The 13246-nt window shown below is 45.3% G+C and overlaps 1 protein-coding gene across 1 annotated transcript; it reads right to left on the bottom strand.

Annotated features, from left to right (window-relative positions):
• Positions 1-106: 106 nt before the first annotated feature.
• On the bottom strand, positions 107-7921 carry LOC135902834 (uncharacterized). The gene is made up of 2 exons (XM_065433100.2): positions 7467-7921; positions 107-681 (listed from the first exon to the last, which is right to left on the bottom strand). The coding sequence occupies exons 1-2, from the start codon at positions 7914-7916 to the stop codon at positions 304-306; spliced, it is 828 nt and encodes a 275-aa protein (XP_065289172.1). The 5' UTR covers positions 7917-7921; the 3' UTR covers positions 107-303.
• Between the last annotated feature and the right edge of the window lie 5325 nt (positions 7922-13246).

Here is a 13246-nt window from a genome sequence, read left to right as displayed (position 1 = left end):
AACGGAACCACATCAACTTGTCCAGCTTTCAGTTTGATGAACTAACGTGCGGTGAAATCTATAACCGACCTTAAAATACTTCACTCAGACTCAGTGGAGGTCGTTTGTGAGAAATGCGATATTTATTGACGCTTAAGTTTATAAATCTGCTGATGGGAAGGTACGTTGGTATCGTTGGTATATATTGAAGAAACGTTGGTATGATCTGATGGCGGCCACCTTTGGTGGCACTGTTTCAAATCGATTTGTGATGACACGCCATAAAATTTGCTGTCCAGATGTCAATGTTCATCAAACAGGTTTTCAGATATTAGTCCCGTTTGTGACGACGGAAAAAACAGCAGATTCTGTCAATGCACCCACCGCTTCTTCATCTGGCATCACCTCGTGTGACGATTTCCGGGAGCTTGAGGAATAGCGGTCGCTTGCTGACCGTGCATTCACTGGCAAGTCCGTAGCTTCGAAGCCTCTCGGTCGGGGGCTGATCAGCTCCTCGTCGGAAGCGGTAGTCCTCTCGAGTGCAGTCAAGCTTTGGCTCGACTTCATCAAGAAGAAGATGAGGAAGATGGTGAGGAAGATGAGCACCACGGCAGCGGTCACCACGCAAGCGTTCACCGCCATGTCCTCGTCCTCGTTGTCCCCACTCTGTAACGCGAACGGAATGTTCACGTCGTTGATCGCCTGCAATGGTTTAGAGGAAACCGGTTATGCTTTCTGTCTCTCTACCATCCAAATACTATTTCGAACAACTTGTGTTTGCAAAAAAACGTAATGTTTCGGCTGCACGTTAGGTGAGATAAACACTTCATTCTTCTCGAATGGCTGAAAAGTATTATGAGCGAGGCTCTGTCTGAAAGCGAACAGTGACAGTATTCGTCTATGCAATCATACGAAAGAATTTTTTATTTCAATTCTAGACAACTTTGTCGATTTTTACGCTTCCAGTTTTACGTTTCCAGTTCTTGTCCACTGAGAAACCTGCCTTACTGACTTAACTGCTAAAGTTCACCCTTGGCAGTTCGAGGACGCGTGTCCGATATTCAAGATATTAAAAAGAAAAATATCAAAAAGAAAAATGAGCTTCCTCAAGGGGCTCTTTTCGTAGAGTTCACTCATTCTGCTTTTGAGAGAGACGTTATAGTTGCCAGCTGGCTTGCTCTTGTTTAAATAGTTTTATTTTTTGGATGTTGTTGTCTTGCATGAGCGCTGTGTTTTATCCCTGCAGCATTTGCATCATGATCTGCTTCACTGCTAACACAATTGTTACTCAGTTCCCGATCCTCTCACCGCAGTTCCTTCAACAACTATAAGTGGTTCGCTACTGTGGACTGTTACTCACGCTCGACTGCCGGCCAAGGTGGCAGCATTACGATGGGGTTGAGTGAAAACAAAAAGGCGTTATAGTTTACGAATCTTGGGCTCATGCATATACAACACAAGATGTTCGAAATTAGTGAAGAGGCCTCTTCAGTTGCATCGCTCAAAGACAGCACGTTGCGGTAAAATGTCGAACTGTACTTTTCCATCAGAGGAAGAAGGCGTGGTACTTATACGTAGATTCCAGTGCAACGAGTCCCACAATATGTCATTTGCAGACTATGCAACATGTTGTGAGAATGCAGAGAGTTGACATGGCGAACAAATCCGGCGATTTGGTCTGAGAACCTTACATCACGTGACACGCACGTCACGCCATAGCGAAACACATGCGCTGACACATAAATATGCGCGCGCGTCGGATGTCGTTTCGACTGCTACAAACTTTTAGAGCAGAACGCGTCGAGGGAACTTTCTCACGGGTTGTTCGTTAGCATGTCGGCCAACTTGGCATACCACCCTCGTCATTGGTTGGCGTTCTCATTTCAGCGTTTTATGCAATGCGTCTATCAGGACATTCGGGTGAATCCGGCAGAAGTGAATAAGTCGCTTCGTCGGGCTGGAGTCGGCCTGCCCAGTTCTTGTAAACACCACCAGGTCGCATTGAGCGAAGCTTGAGTAGGGTTGAGCCAGTACGAATAGAAAAGGTACGTTGACCCACCCGATTCATTTGCAGAGCGCATGTAAACACCGTTGGCTGAGACCAGACAGCGCTGAGACTTGCGCCAGACCACTGAAACGTCAGCGCTCATATGTGCCGGCAGCGTGAATCATATGAATACAAAGTGAAGATAAGCAGTGCTTAGTGCAGTCTCATCAATGTAAATATAACAGCCATGAAATTCAGCTGTTGCGGACGACTGCGGCAAAAGGAAGCCCTTTTTTCCAGCGTCACCGCAGTGGTGTCTCGTTTCGGCGCTACGCACAGCCGTTGCCTATACCGTTCGGAAAATAGTACATGTAAACGAATTCACCCAGTCAGATCGATTTCTCACTACTCACACTCGCGTCGGGTTATGGAAATGAAAATCGGTCGTCAAGTTCATGCAATGGATACCGGGTCGGATCAAGGGAGTGTAGGGATAAGTTCGGTCAACTCGTCTGCGAGGGGTGGGTTGAATAGCCGAAGACCTTTTTCAACGTGGTGACGCCTTCTTTCGACGCTGCGCATCGCTGTTGTCTATGCCTTTCCGAATATGGTACATGTAAACACACTCACGTCGACCTCAGTGAGATCGATTTCCGACTCTTCACTGTAGCCTCGGGTTTATGTAAACGAAGGCTATATCTATGTTTACGTGAGCCTAGTATGGTCGGGTTGATTCAGCTTGTCGAAATGACAACGACTTGTCGAGTTCATGTAACCGCTATCGGGTAGGATCGATCGAGCGTCAGTTCGGTTAACTCGTTTGCAAGAGGTGGGTTGAATAGCCCAACCTTCTTGACACGATAAGTGTGAACGTGGTCGCGCCGGTCTGGATCTGCTGGACTTTGAACTCGAACTGCTTGTGCCGGGTTCATAAATAAGAAGTCAATGCGAGGCTGTAGAGCTATAAACTTGATACGCTGCACGCATCTGCTGATAAGCAGGCTGCTGGGCACCATGTCACTGTGAAAACTGTTTGTTAAACGAAATGTTCGCTTTTGTACTTTGTTTTCTCGAATAGTTGTGTTGGCATTTTCGCTCGTGCAGCGGCGGTCAGACGTTGACACTACCGCACGTGCGCCAGTTAATTTCGTCTATACTAACATCTATATCTCTCCGACCACCGACGTCATGTCACGCGAAGCTCAAAGTGGATTGCTCGGTCACCTAAGTACACCGCAGGAAGCACCTCGAGTGCTGCCGAAAAAAAAAATCCTATTCACAAGAGAACTCTGATTTCTGTATAGCAGAAGACACACGAGTAGTATTTCTTTTCTTTTTTTGTCCTATCTTCTGAATGAGTTTGGATTTGGTTTCTCTAAATTCAACTTCTGTTGAATTTTTCTCTGAATTATTCGTGCCATCCTGTACGCCCTGCTTCTGCCGGCCCGCTCACAACGTGGACGGGAAATGTAAACACTCACTGCTATTATTATTAGTATTTTTTTATTGGCAGTCAACGGCAATTCTTTAATACAGCCTGACTTTTCTCTCTGCCCAGGCACCACAGGGGAATGCGGACAAAGAGCATGCGTCGTGCAGCCCGGTTAGTTAAGTGATCATCTGTTAGCATCCTAGAGCGATGACCGCAAGACTTTCATAAGGCGGTATCAAACCCGCACAACCAAAGCCACCTTTCCATCGGCTAGCCAGTACACAAGAGGGCTGCTGTTTGTCTCAGCGTTGCCTTTAAAGGCCCGGACAGATTCCCAATCTTCCGCAGTCGGGGCGATTCTTTGCCACGGCATGACGTTTGTCACTGCCCAGGTGAGCTAAGGCTCTTAATTTCACTGTTTGATCTCTACGTGACACCGACTGCCCCAGAGGACTTGGTATTTTTTGTATTTCGGTTTGTTTATCTTTTCATGGCTGCGCTATGCCATCGTCTTCCTGTGCAAATTGATCTGATCGTATTCCTGATGACGGCCGTTCCATTTGTTGCAAAGAATGTAAAAATACTTTTCATTCGGACTCATCCTGTTATGGAATTTCAATATCAAAGTTTATCTCGATGGGTTCAACTAAACGTGACGTGTGGAAGTGTCGTCATTCTCGACAAGGAAAGAAAGCGGCCCGCGACTGCATACTCATCTGCTACAGGTGAACTTGAAGCTGTGCAATACCAGATAGGAGGTACAAATAAAAATCTTGGCGGTCTCTTTTCCCTTAAACTTGATCTCAATTCTCTAGTACCGCTTCCAGCTAAAACCGATCATCTTTTGGGGGTGGACGTCAACTGTCGACAGGCTCCAGTCTTCCATGAGAGAGATACAGAGTTCTATTACATTAATGTCATCTAAATATAATGAATATCTCGTTAGGATAGAAGCAAGTGAAAAAGAAGTTAAACACGCCATTTCGGAGACTTTGTCTCGAGCGCTCAAACTGCAAGAGCAGGAGACTGAGGTCCAAACTTTGAAAGCTGAAATGAAGAAACAGGAACAATAACCACCCGTCCAAAACCTAGAAATTAGTGGCCTTCGTGTTACACGTGATGAGAGCTTGCGCGCTGTTGCAGCGAATCATGTCTAAGAATTGAACATCAATAACTTCGACAGCTGAGACGTTCTTACCATCCATCGATTACCGAGAAAAAGAGCCGACGTTCCAGTGGTTACGTTTGCCTCCATATCCGTGAGAGAGAGAGAGACAACTTCATGTAGTCGCCTGCAGAATGACACCATGACTAAATGGCGCCGTGACGCGGGCCCTGACGTCTTCTCAGCGGGTGGTCTCTACTCAACTCCAGCGCGTGTAACTCCCGCGGTCGGTCGCCCTGAGGGGCAGCGTTCCGTCGGTTTCGCTCGCCCTTTGCCTTTCAAGAGCCGCCGAGACATGCTGGACGGCCCAGGTTTGGCTTTCGTGGTCGTAGCATTCCGCCGCAGCAGCGAATCACGGCGGAATCGTCGTACTTGTCGAAGCCTCATTGGGGAACTTGGTGCAATCCCATAGGATGTGCGTCAGGGTGGCCCTCCCACAGGCACACGCGGCACGCATCACTCACATATAATTTAGGTCCATATCCGTGAAGGAAACTTGGATAGCTTGCTATCATGAACTCAAGAACTTATGCAAATGAAATAAAGATCCGAGGGTGTTTCTTTCTTTAATGATAACCTAACAGCAGCAAACAGGCAGCTGTTCTGGCTTGCCTTGAAGAAGGGAAAAGAAAGTAATTATAAATATGTGTGGACCAAAGACAGAAACGTTTTTGCAAAGAAGGAGGAGGCTGCTTTGATCCGTGTGAACCATGGGAATGATCTTGTGCGCTTAAAGTAACCGTTCATAACACCCTGTCATTCACTGCCGAGATCAGTTTTGAATGGTACCTCATGGCCGTGGGCGAAAGTTTGGTTTACTTTCAAGCATTTGATCGTTATTTTGCCTTTGCAACTGCAGTTACCACAATTCCTGTTAATATCTTGTTTACGAAAGCACTGGGATGCCTATTGTCTTACGTTGACAGCACGTTACATAAATTGCACGTTTTTTATTCTTGCCTAAAAAGATATATCCTCCGTTGAAACAGACCTTCTCACTCTTCCGGAATTCCTTTCCTTTTCTTTTTTTCACTCGAAGCGCTCAAAGAGGAATTGCAATTTTTGTTCAAGATATTTGGATTGTGGAGCATGTAGCGACTAATTTTTCTAGCGTGGAATCTCTCCCACTGAAGATTGAAAACCAGCTGAGCCATATTTCACTTATGGCAATAAATACACCATCTACATATTACCTGACCTCGTTTCTGAATAGGCTGAAGGCTCATTTTCAGAGGACGACGTTAGATTCGAACGTATCTTTAGTAGGCGATTTACCCATATTACCCATTTAGTACCCATATTCTTAATTCCATGGTACCCTTGAAATGTGATTGTTCGGATATCGTTGCAAAATACGGCCTTGAAAGTATTATTCACATTTCAATTAGCGAAGAATTGCTTCTGCATAATTTACTGAACTCATCCATCTGTCACTTCAACATCCGCCCCCAGATTGCTTCAGTTCACGGTGCAGTGTTACAGCAAAAAGTTGCTGGCCACTATTTTAACGCTTGTCAGCTGCGCTTTCTTTCTTCGTCATGTTCTATACCCAACGCTTGCAATTTTGTTATCGATACTGCTACATCTGATAAACTTGTCGCCTTGTTCGACTAGTCCAAGTGTGCTGGAAACCACCGCTGGGTCCAAATTTTACACTCAGTTTTCGATGGACATTATTGACAAATCCAGTGAAAGGAAAGTTTTCGTTCGCCAACGCCACTCCAATAAACCCTGGCTGAGTTATATTATGGGGTTTTACGTGCCAAAACCACTTTTTCATTATGAGGCACGCCATAGTGCAGGACTCCGGAAACATCGACCACCTCGGGTTCTTTAACGTGCACCTAAGCACACGGGAGTTTTCACATTTCGCCCCCATCGAAATGCAGCCGCCGTGGCCGGGATTCGATCCCGCGACCTCGTGCCCAGCAGCCCGGCAGCATAGCCACTGAGCAACCACAGCGCGTTAAAACCCTGGATGAGCAGTGTGATATTAACCTCTAGCAAAGAAAAACGTACCATGACAACGCTGCGGTTGTACGCGTAGTGATGGCGTACCGCATTCACAATTCAAACCTTCCCGAAATTAAGTCAATGCCCTTATTCGTGCGGCGAAGCGCTCGCACAACAGCAGCTACTTGATTTAGCAGCTAAGACAGCTAAGAGAGCAGCCAAGAGAATGACAAAATAAAGCATCAGATGACGAAATAAAGCGTCCAGAAGAGAGCGAGGACACAGCCTTCTGTTGAAGAAAGAGAGCGTTTGAGAGAAAGGTGACTTCGCGATCCGCTTGCGAGCTCCATGCAACGCGTACGACGGCAAAACATGACTGAGATATTCACAGCACCGTATGATACCCGCGATGTTATTTCACCAAGCTCGAGGTGTGGTTCTGGGCCCCTTCAAGAAAGTGTTACTTCTGACATTTGCAGGCCACAAAACGTGAACCGTTTTCAGATGTTGAGATTGCCGAATTTATTATTACTTGTTGTTCAAACAGTGCTGCTCAAACATTTCTGGACCGATACACTTAAAAGTCCCCACTGTGTTTTGCCGTCCTTTACGTCAAACACCCGTTTTTCTTTTTTTCAGTTCCTCAAGCTCGTACCGCATTTGGTGAATATACTTTAGCCTCTTACGTTTCCGACATATTTAATGTTGTGGCCTCCGAAATTACCTCTTGTGAATGTATACGCGATAATCGCAAAAACTTAGAGGAATTATATGTGGAATGAGTATGGACGTTATATTTTGTTATCTACATCATTTTGAAACGTGTCTTAGGTTTCTACCTGTTTTTGTGCCTTGTAGCCACTGTGATGCCATATTTGAACCTGATTTTTGTAATTGCACTTACATAATGTGTTAATAAAATTATTACTGTCAATAACCAGCCTTCTCACCTGTGTGCGAAACGGTCCCTTTGTTAAGGCAAAGTAGCTCTGCTCAGGCTTCAGCTTCGGCTTTCCTTTATCCGCTGGCAGCTCTTGATTCGCCTCGCGTTGCTCTCCAGCAACGTCTTTAAGGATGACGTTGCCGTCACGGCGTGGCAGTGCGAGCGAGATGCCTTGGGGCCTCGCTTGTACCTGGTCGGCGCTGCGTGTGGCCATTGCAATCGGGGTTTCCTGGTGCACCTTTGGGACGTCGTGACGAACAGGCAGCGGTGCCGGCTTCGAGGTGGGAGCAGGCTTGGCGGGAACAAGACCCTGCTCGCTTTTGGAAAGCCAGCGTGGCCTGAAGTTCAGAGGGGGTGGCGCGGGCGGCGCAGAAGCGAATCCGTGGTTAAAGTCGCTGTGTTTCTGTTGAGTTTCTCCGGACTTAGCGCTGGTGGCAACAGCTTCATGCGGCTCCATTCTTTTTCTTTCTCATCGCTACTGCAGTGTAACCTTAGGCGCCTCTTCTGAGCAGGTACAGCTCACTTGATTATTATTATTATTATTATTATTATTATTATTATTATTATTATTATTATTATTATTATTATTATTATTATTATTAATATTATCCTCTGTCATGGCTCCCATCCAATAAGTGAGATAGGCCGAGAATCGGGCGGCAGGAGATAGCTAAATGAAATTATTATTTGAAGACGATAAGGAGATTATGATGACGACGACGAGCTTACAATGTGCAGGTCGGATATAAGGCGCCGTAAGGAAAGCGTATTTGCGTGCCTTTGAATTAACCGTGTGAAACGATTAGAGGATGAGAGAAAAAGAAATTGGAAGAAGCCAGACTGCTATGAGAAGAGAGACAGAGACAGAAAGAAACGACAAAAATAGATGTTTCAAGCAACAATATTCTCAATTTTTATGTTCTCAGATCAGTGTTGATTTCTTTTTTTTTCAGCTTCCCGCCCCACACTAGACCTTTTAATTTGAAATGCCAATTTCTAACTTGCAATTTCCTTTCTTTTTGTCCGTTTCTTTTAACTACCTGATTCGTGGTCAATCTCCTGCAGTGGCTATGCACCACTATTTTTCACAACAACACGATAAAGCCTAGCCAGAAGGCACATACAGCGTTGGGATATTGCCAGTTAGTCATTCTTTCAATTACGAAATTCGACTTAAGTATTCTTCCCTTCTTACCTACTGCCGCCGGATTCATGGCTGATCCCGCTTATAGTGGGTTGAGCAATATCCGTAGGCACCGAACCAAACCAAACTGCCAGTATATCACAAGGATCTACATCTAGCTCGCAGCCTTGGCCAGTCCCTCCTCTTGGGTGCGGGTCATATGATAAAGCCGACAACAAGAACAAGTGCTTGTTTTTCTGCGCTACCAGATACCTTCTCATGAGAACAAGAAGAATACCTCTTGGCGGCTTCCATCTAGAATGGTAGTAGCAGTAGGCAGCGTCGAACTTCTGCGTAGGCGATTTTTTTTTCCGGCTACCCCGCACCTGCGTCAATAGCAAAGGGGGATTCGTAAAACAGGTTACCAGATGAACAGACGTATTCGTGTAAACCAACCAGTTGTGCGTTTGAGGCGAGTTTCTGTGCGGCTACAGAAGCAAGAGGACGGCAGTAACAAACGACGGTGATGGCAAGACAACAGCATTTTTCTTTTTTACTCCTCATGTGCCTCCGCAGCCCGGACTTGGATAAACAATTCTGGGCTGTCCAGCAGGCTCACGAAGTGGCCGTGAGGCTTGACCTTCCGGTCCCGACGTGGAAGCGGCCAGCTTAGTGTTTAATTATCACTACTTGCAGGACCAAATAAAGTTTGCCTTCCTTCCTTCCTTCCTTCCTTCCTTCCTTCCTTCCTTCCTTCCTTCCTTCCTTCCTTCCTTCCTTCCTTCCTTCCTCATGTGCCGCTGTAACGGCGCCCTTCCCGATTGCGGTACACGCTGACTCGTCTTGAAGATTACTCTCGTCACGAATGCCCGAATACGCACACACACATATGTGCTGTTAAGGCAGCGAAGGACGAAACTACAAAAGCTAGCACTTTCAGCCGTGCGGTGCACAGAAAGCAGATTCACGTACGAGCAAACGCGAGGAAAACGGCAAGGTTTGCGTCACACGCTAATTTTATCCACGAACATTTGTGAAGCATCTAACCGGTTCCATCTGGCTGATTTGGCGGAACTGGAGAGGCGGTCAGCGGGGAGATGTTCATTCCTACGTAATATTTTGTTGCCTGCAAACTTTTTGAGTAAACAATTTTTGGAAGTGAAATTGGCCACCAACTTTTCGATGACTGTGTAAGTGCGGCCTTGTCCGAGAGACGTTTCAAGCGCAATAGTGCAACCGCAATATGACATAATGGACTCACACAATTTGAGCGCTCGTGCGCCTCTTGTAGCGCATACCCTTTCCCAATGTCTCGTGTTGAATGTACCTTGCAAGCCTCCAGTGAATAACATTAAATTCATGGAAAATTATCATCAACCCGGCAGTAGCACAAAGCTAGAAAGGAAACCTATACGTGTTTTATACGAAGCAAGGTTCGCACATCCGAAAAAGTTAGTACTGGTCCGGAGGCCTAACCCGGGAATAACGCCTAACCGGGGTGGTTGCTGTATGGTCTCAGTTAAACGGGAAGCTGGCAGACTCCAGAGTAAGGCCAAATTCATCGACAACGCGAAGCGCAGGGAAACTGACTGATACAGGACCTGTTGCTGTGTGTGCATACAAGTTTGAGGCCGCTGTACTCTTTCAGTGCAACGCAGTGACCAAGCCCAGTGATATACATCCGCCGAACGGCCATGTTTCCTTGTGTGTGTGTGTGTGTGTTTTTTTTTTGTAGTGCCGTATTGAAAACGGCCTCCATCAAAGGCACCCCTTTGATTAAAAAGTCCAGAGTTCACTGCACTTCGACGCAAGGACTCCGGCTGAGGATACACCCATTATATGATGTTCTTTATATTCAAGAAAATTCCGACAAGGTACAGAAAAGTGTTACATTCTGACCCTGAATAAAAATTCTGTTCTTACTTTAGTACAACTTCACTTTCTGTTATAAATGCAGCATGCTTTATTCATACTGGTAAATCAATTGTCTAATGAGAGTATTTCTGTTTTAGATGTATTTCGGAGTTAGCGTGCTCAGGTAACGCTTTTTCTTAATGACGATATCGTATTATGATAGATAGTCGAAAAAATGTAACTGCTAATAGAGGAAATTCAAAAAATTCTCCATCTGTTCACAGGAATTGAGAAATTTTAAAACCATTTACTGCCATGCAGGCTTCCACTACAGTGGAGCTATAATAAGGAACCAACTAGTGTAACGAAGTACTCGAAGATACCCATGGCGAGCATCGTATCAGATGCAGGTGTTGCCCTGATATCTTGTATCTGTATCTAAAATACATATGGCCCCAGTATCTCGTATGCGTCACATGACGCAATTTCAGAGCGTATTTGCCCAACCGTGTCATTTCCAATGCCAGTCACGTCAGCGCGGAACTGCATGCAGCACCCGATCTGTTTTCAAAAGCGTCCCCCCCCCCCCTGGCACTGCAGCCTTCCGACCATCTAGCTCTAGGGAAGGGACTGGTAGCTCTAGGGAAGAGATTCATACGACCGCATCCGTAACAGGTATAAGTAGCGGTATACATGGCAGATATAGAAGTTTTAGTGAAGAAAAATAAGATTAAGGAGATGTGTACCACAATGCTAAAATAAAAAGCATGCATAATACCCGATTCACTCAAGCAGGCCAGGTGTCTTTTTGTTACTGCCCTGCTTCAAAGGGAAGCCAATAAAGGATCATCATCATCGTAACTAACATCATCATCACTGGAGCACCTGCGACGGCGACTATGCGAGGGAAATAAAAAATAACCATAAAAACGCCAAGGTACCCGGCAACGTGTGTGTTTTGTTTACAAGACATTATATTAGCCTCTCTACAATGCCTGCAAAAAGCCTTCCGAGTCACTTTTTCATGATCATTGTCATCACCATATTTGATGTCCTTTGCAGGACGAAGGTCTCTCCCTGCGATCGCCAATTACCTCTGTCCTTCGCCAACCGATTCCAACTAGCGCCTGCAAATTTCCTAATTCCATCACCCCACCTAGTTTTCCGACTTCCTCGACTGCGCTTCCTTTCTCTTGGCACCCATTTTGTAACCCTAATGATCCAAAGGTTATCTATCCTACGCATTACATGACCTTCCCAGCTGCATCTTCTTTCTCTTAATGTCAATTAGAATACCGGCTATCCCTGTTTGCTCTCTGATCCGCACCGCTCTCTTCCTGTCTCTTAACGTTACGCCTAACGTTCATCGTTCCATCGATCTTTGCGCGGTCCTTAACTTATTCTCGGGCGTCATTGTCAACCACCAAGTTTGTGCTATATAAGTTACCACCCGTTGAATGCATTGATTGTACACTTTTCTTTTAAATTATAGTGGTAAGCTTCCAGTCAGGGTCTGGTGATGTCTGCCCCATGTCACTTTATACGGACATTCAATAGACACAATCTCCTTATGCACTCACACAAACCTTCCGTGTACATACATTCCAACATTTGGGATATGCTGCTTTTTTATCTCAAAGGTTATAAATACACTGACCCTATGCACTTACAGCTGCTTCATCTGCATTAAAATTTTACAAAAGTATTGCAAACAACCGAGACCAAAAACGAAACTCGCACGAGAAAACCACTGCTGAGAGCATGCTTGCCCAACATCTTCTTTCAACATTCTCGGCATTATTTTTTCGTAGTAGGAGACATTTTCGTAACACACTGACAAATAAACTCCTACCATTTGTTCTATATTTCTGTCCATTCGCAGTTCTTTATTTGAGGCCTTCCAATTTCGCTGAAGTACGGTTTACAGCCAGTGATTCTACATACCATCTTTCCAGGTTCATGAACGTAATTGTGAGTATATGTTAACTATGTTTCTCGCGATGTAAGATGTGAAAGAACTCAATTTACCACAGAAAAATGAAGCATGCGACATGAAAGGGCGCACAGTGCTTCAAAATTCTTGAAAGCTTCCGCTCTTGAGAACGAGTGGCAGGGTCAGAAATTGGCGACTCCGGTGGTCAGTGCGTGAAACTCAGCGGCAGAGGGCTGCCCATTGAAATGCAGGTGACGTGCCTTGCATTGAAAACAGTAGTAAATGAGGGTCTGGTACAACGTACACCTCACACTGTGCATCCACCTGATTTGGTATTTGCATTCGACATAGGTTACAGACAGAAATACAGACAGGAAGCGCCTTGTCCTGTCTGTATTTATACTTGTGTGCCGTCACTTTTGGAGTTTATTCTATTGAAAGTTTTGAGCGCTCACGATAGTGAACAAACGATCCATGAGATTCCACCTTGTACAGAATGAGCAAAAAATAAACAGTTGTATGCATCGCATTTACCTGTACAGTGCATAAATATATGCTTGATTTACCATATGTTTCATTAACTGCGTTGAATCTGTCGATTTTGAATATTCTTGACGCTGCTATAGATCCTACCATGCCGTATTAACAAAAACGCAGCGCGAGAAAGACGTAGACGCGCAAAGAAACTATAAATACGTTTCTTTACGAGGCTTTGCTAGTTTCATTATTCGTCTGCTTCTTTGTCACTCTGTCTTGTTGTTCAGATGAAACCACATCAACTTGCCCAGCTTTCAGTTTGATGAACCAACGTGCGGTGAAATCTATAACCGACCTTAAAATACTTCACACAGAGATTCAGTGGCAGTCGTTTGTGAGA

This window comes from Dermacentor albipictus, chromosome 1, assembly GCF_038994185.2.
Source record: "Dermacentor albipictus isolate Rhodes 1998 colony chromosome 1, USDA_Dalb.pri_finalv2, whole genome shotgun sequence".
NCBI lineage: Eukaryota > Metazoa > Arthropoda > Arachnida > Ixodida > Ixodidae > Dermacentor > Dermacentor albipictus.
This window is presented reverse-complemented; position numbering and strand designations above follow the sequence as displayed.